The 15,670-nt window shown below is 41.6% G+C and overlaps 1 protein-coding gene across 8 annotated transcripts in view; it reads left to right on the forward strand.

Moving 5' to 3' along the window:
* SLC26A8 (solute carrier family 26 member 8) overlaps positions 1 to 9,817 on the forward strand; it is a 77,766-nt gene extending 67,949 nt beyond the window's left edge. For 3 of the 8 annotated variants that reach the window (XM_059178492.1, XM_059178491.1, XM_059178489.1), the window contains 4 exons: positions 1,925 to 2,296; positions 4,286 to 4,340; positions 4,431 to 4,615; positions 8,993 to 9,815. In XM_059178492.1, coding sequence (XP_059034475.1) covers positions 1,925 to 2,296; positions 4,286 to 4,340; positions 4,431 to 4,615; positions 8,993 to 9,403 — 1,023 coding nt within the window. In that variant the 3' untranslated portion in view covers positions 9,404 to 9,815. Of the gene's footprint in view, positions 1 to 1,924; positions 2,297 to 4,285; positions 4,341 to 4,430; positions 4,616 to 8,992 lie in introns of all 8 variants that reach the window. The other 5 variants (XM_059178488.1, XM_059178496.1, XM_059178490.1 and 2 more) reach the window with 3 other exon arrangements.
* The last annotated feature ends 5,853 nt before the right edge of the window (positions 9,818 to 15,670 follow it).

Below are 15,670 nucleotides of genomic sequence, written 5' to 3' on the forward strand. Positions count from 1 at the left end.
GTTTTGTTTCATCTGTATTCCCACCCATGTTTAGCCCCTCAAAATCACAGAATTATTTTGGAGCAATTCATGGAATTTTACTTTATTTTAGCGATCTTACTTTTAAGTTATTTCTACACCCAATGTGGGGCTTGAACTCACAACCTTGAGATCAAGAGTTACATGTTCTACTAACTGAGCCAGTCAGGGGCCCAACACATGAAATTTTAAGTCACGCTAGGTAGATGGCTCTCTATTAATGTGACAAACAAGGCTTTTACTGTATATTATCCATCCTAAGATATATGTTCTTTTCACTTCTCTGAAATTTGGATTCATTGTGTAATTGATGGCATGTCACAATTTAATTTGCAGTGACTAGTTTTTCTTTTCTTGACATATAAAGTAGTGGTGCATCTTAAAATCGATGAAGTAGAGGACTCTTGGGTGGCTCCGTTGGTTATGCATCTGCCTTTGGCTTGGGTCATGATCCCAGAGTCCTAGGATTGAGCCCCAGTGTTCCAGAATTGACTCCCATGTTGGGCTTCCTGCTCAGTAGGGAGTCTGCTTCTCTGCCCACCCCCAGCTTGTGATTTCTCTCTCTCTCTCTCTCTCTCTCTCTTTCTGTAGCGTGTGCGCACACACACGCATGTGCTTTCTCAAATAAATAAAATGTTTAAGGAAAAATTGATAAAGTAAGACAGTCAACCATTCCATACAGTATACTGTCATGTTCTGAATTGTGTTTTTCGATTTTAACAACTATAAGACATCAGGTATAGAGAGATCAGCGTGATCTCAAAAAGTCAGGCAAACGTCCTGGTAGCAATGGACTTGAGCTAGGCAGGAGAGAGAAATTTGAATTTAGATCAGGTGGGGAAAAAGAGGACTCCCAGCCTGTGGATAAGGTTGGACAAGGACCCTGGGGTGGAAATACGTATGGGGTCCTCCGAGTAATAGGCCTGGGAAATTCAGGCAGGCAACGGTGTGAGTGGATCTTGAAAGTCCTTAAGGGACAAGAGTATGTAGAGTGGATGAAGGAGAGTGAGGGAGGCTCCCAGAGGTCTCCTTCCACCTGGAAGTGAAAGGTTCACCTGCATCTCCCCACCACTGAGCCCGTCTTCCGCTGTTCCCCCAAAAGCCTGCCCTCAGTAACTCTCAACTCTTGAGAAACTCCCATCTTCATTGAACTATAATTTATTAGCCATCCACATCTTTTTTTTTTTTTTTGCTATACAACACATACTATTTTGTGCAGTTTTTTCCTCGAAGAAACATCACCCCAACTATACCACTCTAGCAAGTTAACTTTTTAAAAAATTTTTCCATGTACCTTATAGTTCTTGTCTACCTGTGTTGTCGTTTATCCTTTGAATGGGCGCATGCCCTCTCCTCAGGCAGAACCTGGTGCCTGTGACTGCGGAGCAGGGCATTCCACACCTTGCACACTATTGTATTCCCAGTGCTTGGTACTGTCCTTAAGCTATGGCAGGCACTCCAAGCCTATTAGGATGAAAGGAGCAAAAGTTAAAGACAGCCCCGTTCAAGTAACCTCTATCTTCTTAAGGAAATCTGGGGAAAGATGGAGGCATTGAGAAAGGGACCAATGGAAGAAACACCTCAGACAATATGTTAGGAGGTGCTGGAGACAAATTAGAACCCAGGGAGGAGGGGAAGGAATAAAGCAAAAATGATTTTAAGTCTGGCTCACAGGACAATAAAATCGTCACTGGTGCACTGAAGGAAACTGGGAGGGAAATGATGATGGTGCATGTAGTTTTAGGTGTGAGCTCAAAGGGACAATGAGGTATCCAAGTGAAATCCAAGCTCCTGGTCCACAGGGAGCTTTCCTGCGAGAGAGGGCAGTGAGTCCGTAGACAGAATGGCATAGGGGTCGCCCTTCTCTGAGCCTCTTCATGGTCCTCCCCTTATTCTGTTGTCTCAGGTTGTCTACACAGAACGATTTGAAAGTAAACAGGACCAAGACTCTTCCTCCATTAACCTGATCCGCTGCTCGCGTTTTGACAGCATGCACATGAGCCAATCCATGTCTGATGAACAAGTGCCTTACGTCCAATCTTCCACCTCCTACAGAAACCCCGGACAAAACTATGAGGACGTGGACCAAGCCTGGCTTTCTAATAACCCCTCTAGAAACAGCTCAATGCCACTGCCTGGCATTGCTGAAAAGCAGGAGAGGAACAGATCATTCCTCCCATTCTCAGATAGCTCTCTTCTAACCAGTATCCACACCATTATCCTGGATTTCTCCATGGTCCATTTTGTGGATCCACAGGCTTCGGTGTCATTAAGACAGGTAAGTACTGAGGAGGCTTTCACAAGAGCCAGGATCCCCTCCTAGCTGTGCCTGCCCGCATCCTGACTGAACACCATCAGCCACTGATCAGCTGCTATGTGCCTCTGGGACCACTAGAAACTTGGCCACTAAAGACAATTTAAGGTAAACCAGAGTAAGGGGTGCCTGGGTGGCTCAGTAGGCTAAGCGTTGGCCTTCGGCTCAGGTCATGATCCCAGGGTCCCGGGATTGAGCCCCGCACCAGACTCCCTGCTCAGCGGAGAGCCTGCTTCTCCCTTTCCCTCTCCCTCTGCCTGCCACTCTCTCTGCTTATGTTATCGCTCTTTCTGACAAATAAATAACATGTTAAAAAAAAAAAAAAAAAGGCGGGGCAGGGGGGTGTTGGTCAATCAGATTAAAAAGAAAATGAACCACTCAATTGAACTGGGATTGGTTCTCTAAGCATGGCATATTCTTTCTCAAAACTTAAAAGTGGGTAATTTTAATACCACTGAGGTGGCCACCTGTGCTACACACCCAGTCCCTCTTAGGATATCCTTGGAGTTCACTGCAGACCTTTTCAAGAACAGGTCTAAATGCTACAGGAAAAAAAGAAAAAAAAAAAAAAACACTGAGAATCTTCTGCAATATTGCAGCTCTGCAGTGGACATTGTCAAAGATGCTCAGCTGTGAGGATGTGGTAAGAGGACATGACAAGCCTGGGGCTGCCTGGTCCAGGACCTACAGGATCTCCCCAGTTCGTTCCACCTTGCCTGCATCTTTGGGTAAAGAGGGCAGGGAGACTTTTCCTTCAGAAACTGTGTCCCTGAGTCCTGGCTTCTCTCCTCCTCCTCTGGTTTCTCTGACAGTTGTGGTTCCTCTCCTTATGCAATGTTTAGACCCATAACTAGCCATATCAGCTTTATTGCTAATGTCTTATAAGTACAATATCTGCTTTTTGGCCACCTTATGTCCATTGCAGCCCTGTCTCATTCTTGCTCCCGTTGGTGATGGCTCGTGTGCAAACAACCCAAACACTCATTTCCCGGGTCTGACTGTGCCCACTTTTTTTTTTCCCTTGAGATCTACCCCTTCAGTTGACTTTCCTTCTTTTATACCCTGATCCTATAAAATTTTCTTATTCCTAAAGAACTCTGATTCTCTCTTACGGGATTCCAGTTCCTCTTGTGTCTTGAGGCAACAGGAAACTTCTGGGAGCTGAAAGAACTCTGGTTGGCTGTCCGTGGTTGTGTCCTGTATCCTGGCTGTGCTACTGTTCTCCATCCATCTGACCCAAGGTAGTTTAGTAAATTACACTGGGTCTTCACTTCCTCATCTATAAAATGAGAGGCTCAGAAGAAGTTAATGTTAAGGGCTCCCCCATCCAAGACATTCTTGTCTCCACCCAATTTTCAGATTCAGTTATACTCAGTGTCTTACCTTTGGGGCTTTTCCGTCTTCGGTTGCACTGAAGGGCTGTGCAGAGGAGTTCCGAATACGAGGTTCAGGATTCCTGAATTCCATTCTCTACTATGTCACTTAACCATCTCTTGGCACATTTTTGTTTTTTTCCTCCTCTGCTCAGCAAATTCCAGGAAGAAGGGGTCCCATGCATACACTAAACAATAATACCAAGACCTGGCTGTTCCTCAGGACTGTCCGGTATGTTCCCATCACACCCGTGCCTGTGTCTGTCTTAGCACTGTCCTCAGGAGCACCATCTCTTGGTGTGAACTGTTTCCCACCTGAGCTCATAGGCGACATCCCTCTCAGTCCCTGCCCCACATGAGAACGTGTGATTCTCTTCTGTATTTCTAACACTTTAGACATTTCCTGGCATATGGAAGTCCACTCATCAAATGTTTAGAGAGCTGAACTGGAAAGAAGAGGTAAAAATACTCCAGACAAGTGAATGACCAAAGGGGTATTAAAACTTAGCTAATCCGAAGGCCCTTTCCTCGTGAGCGTGAAGATCACTAACGCTGCTTTCCTCTCCCTCTTTCCCCACAGATGTGCAATGCTTTCCAAAACGCAAACATTTTGGTACTCATTTCAGGATGTCACTGTGAGTATCCACTCTGTGAGAGGGCTGTTTGCACCCTGGGCGCGCTCCTCCCCAGGTGTCTGACCCTGTGTGTTCGGGTTTGGTTTGTAGCTTCTGTGGTCAGGGCATTTGAGAAGAATGATTTCTTTGATGCTGGCATCACGAAGGCTCAGCTGTTCCTCACTCTCCATGACGCTGTGCTGTTTGCCCTGTCAAGGAAGTTTCCAGAGTCATCCGAGTTAAGCGTGGACGAATCTGAGACTGTGATACAGGAAACCTACTCAGAAACAGACAAGGTTGGATGACGTGAGGCGTCGCGGTGGGGGGTGAGCAGTGGGAGACACCCGATTAAGTCGAGATGAACAATGGCCAGGAAAGGTTTTTGAGTATGGCTGTGCCAGACTTTGGGACATTGAAGGGCTCCCTTAACAGTTGGTAAATAACACTGGAACTGAGTCCCAAGTTCCCCCCACTGCTGTGGCATCTGGGCTCCGTTCAAGACCCTTTCCCAGCTGAAGAGTTTTACCCAACCAGCAGAGGTCTCAAGGATCCCTTTATAGCAAGCTTGGTTAGTGCCAGGGCCATTCCAGTTACTGAATATTTTAAATATTTAAATATTTTTATTTTTATTTAAAGATTTAAATGAAATATTTTAAATATCTCCCCTAGCGATAGCTTTAGAATCCATCCCTACACCACCCTTGGGATGAATAATAGAATGATGAACTAGCAGAGGTAAAGACCTGCCAGTCTAACACTTTGGCTCTCATTTACATTGGTAGTAACATAAGATTTACTCAACCTGACAAACACAAAGGAGAATGATCTATAAGCCAGAATTTTTAGCCATTTATTAATACTAAGTAAAGACCTGGGCCTATTTCAGTATTTTTATTTATTTATTTATTTTTTAAAGATTTCATTTATTTATTTATTTGACAGAGATACAGCGAGAGAGGGAACACAAGCAGGGGGAGTGGGAGAGGGAGAAGCAGGCTTTCTGCCGAGCAGGGAGCCCAATGCAGGATTCAATCCCAGGACCCTGGGATCATGACCTGAGCTGAAGGAAGACACTTAATGACTGAACCACCCAGAAGTCGCTTTTTTGAACACTTTACAAAGTAAAAGAGATCCAAACTTGTAAAACATGGCCTTTTTCCCCTCTCTTTCCTTTTAAGTAAGCTCTCTGCCTAGTGTGGGGCTTGAATTCATGACCCAGATATCAAGAGTCACATCCTCTACAGTCAGCCAGGTGCCCCATTTTCTTTTTAAAGTAATGTATTTCCCTTAATTATTGAGAAATCTCACAGGTTATGTGCCTCTGCTTATCCTGAACAACTTTTTCCTCAATGGACATATTTTTTCTGTTCTGCTCTATACCCCACTCCCATCTATAAAAATCATAGAGTCACAAAACCTTTCAGTTGGAAGAAACCTCGGAGTTTCTTAGGTTCATCCCCATCTGGAGCATTAATTCTCTTAACATTTCTGACAAGAGGTTGTCCTGCTTATGCGTGGAGATCTCCTGTGGCTTTCAAACTTTAGTATGCATCAGAATCACCAAAATAGGCTGTTAAAACAGACTACAGGACCCCTGTGCTCCACATCCTCTGAATTTCTGATTCATTGGGTCTGGGGTAGAGCTTGAGAGTTTCCACTTCTAACAAGCACTAATACTACCGGTACAGAAACCACACTTTGAGAACTACTACCTTAGAGATTCAATGTCCATCTTTCACTATCAAAGTCCAGTGTGCATGGTAATCTTTGGGTTTGTGCCAGACATTATATTTAGAAAGTGTTTGTAAAAATAATTTGAGGCCCAGGATAATAATTTTCTTCTGGAAAGAATTTGTTTTGCTAAGTACCTGGAGGCACTAGCAATCCAGGATAACTGATCTGATTTTAGGACTTGAGGTGTTCTAGGCCTTCCAGATGACCCACAGCCCAACCTCTCTGCGGGAAGGCATGCCACAGCCCCTCCTTCAGCAGACCTTGGAAAGCAACTTTGGCAACTCTTAAGCCCTTAAAGTTGTCAAAAGTACTGCTCCATATATATGTGTCACTTCAAGATCATCAAAAACCTTCTACAAAACTGTCCCAAATGCCAGACTCACCTCTGTTGATTTTCACCTCTTCCAAATCTTGGCCTGGTAGTTCTTCATGATGTTTGTTAGCTTTGTAGTTTCTTCAAGCAGAAGTTTTAAAATATTTTATCCAGCTCTTGTGGCTGTCCTCAGTAGGAGGTCTGAATTACGTATTCTGCCTTTACTATAAGTGGAATTTTCTCTATTTTATAATTATAATATACTTGGCAGATTTGCCTTACATATTACATTGTCTTTCTTATATTAACCTTATTTTCCATTTGCCTTTTATTTAGGACATCATCTCACTTAGGAAGTAAATTAATCGTTTATATTTTCTTCTAGATTTTTATGTTTTAAGTGTTTATATGTTATACTCTTTAATCTAGTTAGAATGCATTTCAGTGTGGTGTTAAAGAGTAATCTTTTTTTTTTCTGTACAGCTAACCATTCTGAGCTAACTCATCCATTGGATAAGCTGTCGTTCCTCCACTGATTAGAAATGCTATTTTTATAAAATATTCTTATGAAAACTAAAGTCTATTTCCAGCTTAGTGTTTTCATTGTTGAGTATAGCTTCAATACAGCTTTGTAATACATTTAGCATTTGCTTAAGAAGTCATGTGTCACCAGTGCTCTATTTCAAAATCTGCTAAGTCATTCTCACCAATTTAGTCTTCCAGACTTTAAATCTTTTATCAGCACCCCATCCTCCCCGCAAAGAGAATCCCATTAGAATTCTCATTAGAATTGCGTTAAAAATATGAAATAATTTGACAGTTGATACCTTTACAGTGTTTGTTTTTCCTATCTAGGAACATGGACTGTCTTCACATTTATTCAGTCTTCTTAAATGTTGCATTCAGAGTAAGGTTTTGTGATTTTCTTTATGCAGACAAATTCTAAGTACTTTAAACCTTGTTTTATACTTTTACTGATTTTTTAAATGAACATTCTTTTTCAATATATTTTCTACCAGGCAATTGCTAGCCTATAGGAAACTATTCACTTGTATAAAATTATTTGGCCACTTCTGTGTATCCTTTTATTAGACCTTTTATTAGAGGTCTCATTGTTAATTCTCTTGAGTTTTCTAGATAGAAAAATATTTTCTACAAATAATATAAATACCTTATTTTCCAATTGTCAAAATTCTTATTTCAGTATCATATATTATGGCAATAGCTAGATCTCCTAGAACAACGTAAGTAATAATGAGCTGTCTTGTCTTACTCCTGAATTTTATGAGAAAAACTTCTATGTATCTCTATTAAGGATAGTGGTAACAGTTGGCTTAAGATAGACATTATATTTACTCTGTTTTTAAAAAGCATTTTTCTAGTCTACTAACATCCTTATCAGGACTTATATTAAGACTTGGTATTGAATATGCCAAATTTTTTCTGGCATCTAAACTAGGGAACTTAAGAGAGGAGCAAATTCTACTTTGAATGTATTAAATTCAAGATGCCTGTTAAATGTTCAAGTGGAGATGTCAGAATGGAAATGGGTATATGAACGAGCAGATCAGAGGAAGGGTTATAACCAAAAAGTCATTGGCACATATATAATAATGAAAATTATGGGCCTAAATGAAATTGCCTAATGGAAGGAGCATAGGTGCAGAAGGAAAGGTCCCAGGATCAAGCCCTGCGGCTTGCCAACATTTAGAAGTCCAAAAGAAGTAGAGGAGATAACAAATAGACCAGAAAGAAGCAGTCAGGAAGTAAAGAGGAAAAGCAAAAGCTGTCATATGTTGCAAGAGAAAAAATTGTTTCAGTTGAGGTGAAAGTTGTTAATTCTATGGAATGCTTCTGCAAAACTAATTCATCAAGCCTGTGGGGCATCTGCTATAGGGCCGGCTCAGTGCCTGGTATTGGGGTTATCAAAAACCAGGAACTGCCTTACCTCAAGGAGCTTAGAGTCTAATAGGGGATACAGATTTGTAAATAAATAAGGCAATACATTATTGGCACGGTGATAGAGGTGTGTGTGAGGTATATAGTTAGAACACAAAGGAAGCTCTGATCCTGGTTGGTCATCTTTGATCTGAATTTGGAACAGTGAATAAGTGTATGTGGACAAGGTGGAGAAGGACAAGGCAGACACAGGGGGCAGCATGAGCAAAGGTAAGCAGAAGTCAGACATCTTTGGTTATCTTTAAGGCTAGACAAAGGGTGGAGACTATAGATGTGGGTAAAGCTAAAGCAGATGGCAAGAGGCAAGGTCACAAAGGGCCTTACATGCCCTACCAAAATTACACTGGGGGTTGGAAAGACAAGTAAGATCAAGAAGACAAGATGTTTCAGATTGCTGCCAAGACCACTGCTGCTTTAATGATTGACCATGAAATCCAGGCTAGCTAGGAAAGCCAAACAAATCAGAATTTAGCCTAAAGAATAGGGAGTAAACAAGGAACTGGAAGGTGCAAAGTTGAAAAGCAGATGTGAGTCAGAAATATTTTCTACTTTGCCAGGAACTCATGATTTCATGTATCATAAGTCCTATTGTATTCTGAAATTCCTTGACTGTTCAAAAGTTAAATTTAATTGGAAATTTTAACCCATCCAATTGTGTGTATTTTAGAATGGAGTGTCAGACCATCTTCCAGATGTCTCCAAAAACATAAATTCAGACTACAGCATGTTTCAGGAACCAATAACAGAGGAGGAGTCGGAGCTAGACATGGAGATGGAGCCCCCACTGGAGTCAGAACAAGAGCCTGGGCTGGACCTAGAGCTAGACCTGGATCGTGAGATGGAGGCTGAGCTAGAGCCCGAACCAGAGGTAGAGTCTGAACTGGAGCTCGATCCTGAATCTAAGTCCAAACCCAGACCAAAGGCTCACACTTATCCTCGGCAGCAGTACTGGCCTCTCTATCAGTCTATGCCTCCCAGGTCCCCAACTCAGGATCAGCCTAGGACACAGTCATTGGAGAGGAGGAATCTACCTAAGAATTCATATTCACCCAAGGGCAATAAAACCGCAGATCCTTAGGAAATGAACTGGGAATAAGGAGTCAGATTCCCTGGGCAAATCCTCCTAACCCAAATGGGTTCACTGGGTCAGAAGACCTACACTAGTTACAAACTAACAATACTTGTTTTGGGACTCCTCCATCTGCAGGCCTCTTGCTTGCTCAGCACTGGGATCTCACTCCCAGATCACAATACTAAACACCAAGAATTATCTCCGAATTCCCTATGTAGGCTTACCTCATTTCACCTTCAGCAGATATTCTAGTGAAAGATTTCCCTCTTTGCATACCCCACACCTCTGGGGTATATTGTCCACAACCATCTCTAACTTCCTCCTTTAATCTGTTTACCCTTCTCTAAAGAGATGAGGCTCAAATAAAATATATAACTCTGGTTACATTTGGACCCTTCCTGCATCTTTTCCCTTCTCTGTATTCTGTATCCCTAAGGAAATGTTGGGTGGGAGAAATTCCAGAAGTGGGTGGACGTGGTGAAGAAGAGATGAGCAAGAAAAGGAGAAACTGGGTAGCACTTGCAATTTATATGCAAGGTATCCTCACTGCACTGATGGTGGAAAAGCAGAAATAGGCTAAGCTATGTCAGACTGTGAGTTTTTTAATACAAGGAATTGTTAGGCTGAAAACAATTTTGCCATCACTCCAAGGTCACGATCTTATCCTACCATTATTTCAGAAGACCAATCAGCTGTACCAACTGATGGGGATGTTAGCTTTACAGAGCTGTCTTTGGTATCAGATTCACATTCACCACTGCTGCTTTCTTACAAGTTTTTAAGATACAAGCAATCTAAAATCTGATTCTTGGTGGACCAAACTTAAAATCTATGACATACACAAACCTCTTAGGAATTAGAAAAGTCCATCATTACCAGGCCCAAATCCATGCAAAAAAAAAACTCCTACTCCCTTTTAAAAAATATCTAGTATTAAGCTGTAAGCAGAAGAGAAATAATGGACCCCTGGGCAAAGGTATCCTGAATTTTATTTTCCATTCAATAAACAAAATTCTTCTTGCCTGGGTACTTAATTTCTCTCATCTCTTAGGTGAAAGAAATTCTTGTTAAAATATAGGTGTCTCTTATCACAGAGATGACATGTTGAATCACTCATTCTACATTCACTAAGCAACGGCTCCATGTACACCCCAAAAGGTGGGGTAGATAGAACAATATTAACCCTACTTTACATGCATAAACTGAGACTCAGATAAGTTTTGTAACTAGCGTGAGGTCATAGACAATTGTAACCTAAAAGAGGTGGGAGGCCACATCACAAGCTTCATTTGTTCCTGTTTACTCAATACATTTATTGAACTCCTACTGTATGTCAGGTACTGTCCCAGGTGTTGAAGATACAAGGTGAGCAGAACAGATGACAAAAATAATTATAAATTGTGATAAGTACCTTGAAGATAAAATACAGGAAAGTCTGAGGGCATACATCAGGAAGGCCTGAAACTATCTTGGCTGTCAAGGAAGTCCTCCCCATGACAAAGACCTGTGACCTGGCACCTGAAGGATGAGTAGGAGTTTGGTCTAAACCAAGTTCCAATGACTGCTAGGATGGCAGAGCCCAAGGGGGGACCAAGAGTGGTGACAATGGGTAAACACAAAAGCCAGATCCCCTGGAACACAGCCAGTGGTACTTGCTATGGCCCCAAGGACTTAACTAGAAAACAGGGTCAAACTCAGAATGAATTATCAAGGTGGCAGGGACAGGCATAGAAATTTGTCAAAACCAAGAAAATAGTTCACACTTAAAACAGGAGACTAGAAAGTATATGGAGAACCCAATTTCTGTGGGCTGCCACCCTCTCACACCAGCTGCCTTGTATTGCCACATTCCCATCAGAGGAAGTGGCTTCTGACACTTGGGTAGTAAGTGGTAGAGTTTAGACTCTGGTCCTTTTTGCTGCAACTGCAACATAGCCAAATCTTGTCTTTGAGGCATGACCTTGGAAGGACCCAACTTGATGCTTGTATTACAGTCTGTCTTTAACATCCACCTTTCCCAAAGTAGTAAGACTAAAACAAAAAAAAAAAAAAAAAAAGGTTTTTTGACTGTAAATAGTGAAAGGGTCCATAGACAAAAGGACGAGACTGATACAAAGTGAAGGTCAAGCAAAGCTTTACTTTGCACCAAGCATCAAGAATCAAACTGACCGGCCAGGGCCGGCTCTTGCAAAGAGGCGACCCCTCCCAGTTTCACAGACTAACTTTTATAGAGTAAAGGCCATGTGGTTGAGCCTGGCCACACACAGGTGGCCAATGGAATTACAATTCACCCCATGATAGTCATTTAATTCAGCCTGTGACCTTGGCTGGAATTGGCGCCTTTGGCGCCTGATAGGCAGGGCTCACACTCCTTGACGGGTAATACTTGCGCTTTCCCTTGATTGGACATTTCCACCTGGCCTGGCTCATCCTTGACAGGTAGGGAGGTAATACATGCACTTTCACTGATTGGACGTTTCCACCTGGCCAGACACATCCTTGTATGTGGGCTCCGTTATCAGGGGCTGGTCAGTCATATTTCACCAGTTCTGTTTCTAAGCGCTTTTCTCTTGGGGGGAAGGGGCAGGTTCAATCTAAGTTTATTGCATAAACAACAAAATGGCTCGCTCTGGCTAAGTAGGCCCTTACAATAGTACAACATTAAAGAAGATGTAAACTGAGTAACAATTCAAAGGCTGAGTCTTCTTCCAAAATGCAAATCAATTAAAATTCTAAGACAGTTCAAACCATATAAAATACTACAGTTTGGGTTGCTTAGCTCACTTTTCACACCATGGTCAAGGCTGAGAAACCAGTACAGACTGGATCTAAAAGTGTAAGTGTCTTAGCACAAAGTTTTCTCCACTACTGAAAAAAAAAAAAAAAAATACCTCGAAGCAGCTGATGATCTACAGTAAACGGGAGTTGGGGTGTGATTTTTAAATGTGAAGAACTAAGTGGAATCACTAGACCTGCAGAAAAGTAGGTCTGGACAAGAAACTCGTCGAAATAGGTAACCTTAGGCAGCTGTGTCTAAATATGCTAAATACCACAAAGCCCAATGAATTGAAACATACTGCCTCACCTGTATCTGATTTAGATGATAGTTAGATAAGACTTTGGACTTAGACCTTTGAATTGATGACATGTGAGAAGGACAGGAATTTTGGAGGGCAGAAGTAGAATGTTATGTTCTGAATGTATCCCCCAAAATTGTATGTTTAAATCTTAAGCCCCAAGGTGGTTGTATTAGCGGGTGGGGCCATTGGGGGACGATTAGATCACCCTTATAATTATTAATGGGATTAGTGCCCTTTTTAAAAGAGGCCTCAGAGAGGTCCCTCTTACTTTCCGCCACCACCACCAGAAAAGGGCCATCTATGAATCAGGAAGTGGGTTCTCACCAGACACCAAATATGCCAGCACTCTGACCTTGGACTTCCCAGCCTCCAGAACTGGGAGAAATAAATTTCTGTTATTTATAAGCTGGCAGTTTATGGTATCTTCTTATAGCTGCCCAAATAAACAGGATACCATGGCATGAGGATAATAGAATGAATAAAGTATGATTTTTGCCCTCAATGAGCTCCCAAACTACAAACAGCTATTGTGAAAGGGAGTGTCACGGACTCCTAAATGAAAGGGTGATGATGAGAGGTAAAGTACTATGGAAATAGAAATGACAGGAGAGGTTAGAAAGAATGCAATTCAGGGAAAACTACTGAGAAGAAATGACATTTGAGCTGGACATAGAGAATATGTAGGAATTGTCAACTACACTTAGAATGAAAAGTTTTTTTGAGAGCCACCTGGGTGGTTAAGTTGACTGGCCATCTGACTCTTGGTTCTAGCTCAGGTCATGATCTCATGGATCATGGGATTGAGCCCCGAGAGGGGTTCCACACTCAGCATGGAGTCTGCTTATCCCTCTCTCTCTGCCTCTCCACGTTCTCAAATAAAAAAATGTCTTTTAACAATACTTTTTTTTGAAAAAAGAATACAGGGGCACCTGGGTGGCTCGGTGGATTAAGCCTAGGCCTTCAGCTCAGGTCGTGATCTCAGGGTGCTGGGATCGAGTCCCGCATTGGGCTCTCTGCTCAGCAGGGAACCTGCTTCCCCTTCTCTCTCTGCCTGCCTGTGATCTCTCTCGCTGTGTCAAATAGATAAATAAATAAATAAGAAAAATGAATGCATGGGAATTATGTGATAAAAGAGGAAGTACACAGTACAACCTACGAAATGATCTTGCCAAAAAAAATTAAACCTGAATAATACTGCAGATCTAATTGCCAGATTTTAGGAAATACAGGGGGCAGACAACATGTTAAATGATATTAAGCAGAGTTAATTAGTGGGATCCAAAAGTTCAGCAGGACAAATAAGCCACTTTCTTCAACAAATAAATTGAAAAAAACAAAGAAGGATGGGAAAATCTATAAATTCAGGATCTTGAGGATGGAATGTGTGGACTTTGTTCGAATCTTGACTAGAACTAATTGGAAAAGAACATGAGAAAACTTCTGCTTCAGAGTAAAATGTAGGGGGAAGTGACGGCATCCCTCCCTATCAAGAAAAAAATGAACAAATTATGGAATATTTCAAAAGATATTGGAAAACTGTAGAAGCCAGGAAGAGTAAAAGAACTCAAAGTTAAGAGAGAAAAAACTCCTTCTTAGGTAAGTTGAGATTTTTTTTCTTAAGGGTTATTTGCAGAATCTGGAATCAAGCTTTCCTTAGGTAGAGGGCTCTGCCAGGAAAAAACAAAACTAATGAAGCTTTTGATGGCCACTTAAGTGGTTTTGTCAAGCTGACTGATTTCCTCTTTGAGGCATTGGCTGAGTGCCAGGGCCACTCAGGAGGCTAGGGATTGGCCAGCAAAGGCAAAAGAAATCTACCAAGTCTCAAAGTACCTTTGTCTACAAAACAGTCAGTAGAGGAAGGGGCCTTCAATAAGCATACAAAAAATCTTGCCCTCAAGATATTTGAAGCCAGAGGTGCACTGAGTCTAACTAAAGCCATAACACAGCACAATTTCCAATACAATTAGGATGATCAGTCCCTCATTTTTTTTGCCTAATAAGAAATGTGTATCCTATGTGGGAAGGAAGAACATTGACTTCAGTCTCTTTTTTTGCACGGCCTCGAGCATACAATTTTTAAAAACCACAAGGCATTTGAAGAGGTAGGAAATGTGTCTGACAATTAAGGGAAAAAAATGGGTGGGGGGCACCTGGGTGGCTCAGTCATTAACTGTGGGCCTTCAACTCAGGTCATGACCCCAGGATCCTGGGATCGAGCCCCATGTTGGACTCCCTGTTCAGCAGGAAGCCTGCTTCTCCTATTTCCCCTGCTTGTGTTCCTTCTCTCTCTGTGACTCTCTCTGTCAAATAAATAAATAAAAATCTAAAAGGAAAAAAAAAATAGGGGCACCTGGGTGGCTCAGTGGGTTAAGCCTCTGCTTTTGGCTCGGGTCATGATCCCAGGGTCCTGGGATCAGGCCCCGCATTGGGCTCTCTGCTCAGCAGGGAGCCTGCTTCTTCACCTCTCTCTCTTTGCCTTCCTCTCTTCCTACTTGTGATGTCTGTCTGTCAAATAAATAAATAAAATCTTTAAAAGAAAAAAAAATAAAGAAAAAAAGGAGGGAAAAAAACATAGTGTTGCCTAGGTAGCTCAGTCAGTCAAGCATCTGACTCTTGATCTCAGCTCAGGTCTTAATCTTAGGGTTGTGAGTTCAAGTCCCACATTCGGTTCCATGCTGGGCATGGAGCATACCTAAAAAAAAAAAAAGGAAGGAAGGAAAAGAAAGTATACAATAGAAGCAGTCCCACAGATGATCCAGATGTCATAGTTAGTGGTGAAGAACTTCAAAATAACTATTGTAAAAACATATATAAGAAGCAGAGTAAAAGATGGACAAAATGAATGAAAGAAAAATGAGTAATTTTGAAAGAGAATTATAATTGATAGAAAAAGAATTAAATGGACATTCTAGGATTGGAAAATGAACCCTCATTGGACATGTTTAGCAACAAACTGGACACAGCACAAGATGAACTATATCACTCAAAAGACAATAAACACAATATATTCAAGATGAAGTACATAGAGAAAAACATGGAAAAAACAGAAAAGAGCATTGAAGAATATATGTAACACATAGTCTAATGACCTAATATATGTGTTATAGTAGTCCAAAAAAGAAGAGAATATGGGGGAAGTAATATTTGAAGATGTAGTGACTGAGAATTTGCCCAAACATGAAAGATAGCAACT

Source organism: Mustela lutreola, chromosome 6 (genome assembly GCF_030435805.1).
Source record: "Mustela lutreola isolate mMusLut2 chromosome 6, mMusLut2.pri, whole genome shotgun sequence".
Taxonomy (NCBI): Eukaryota; Metazoa; Chordata; class Mammalia; order Carnivora; family Mustelidae; genus Mustela; species Mustela lutreola.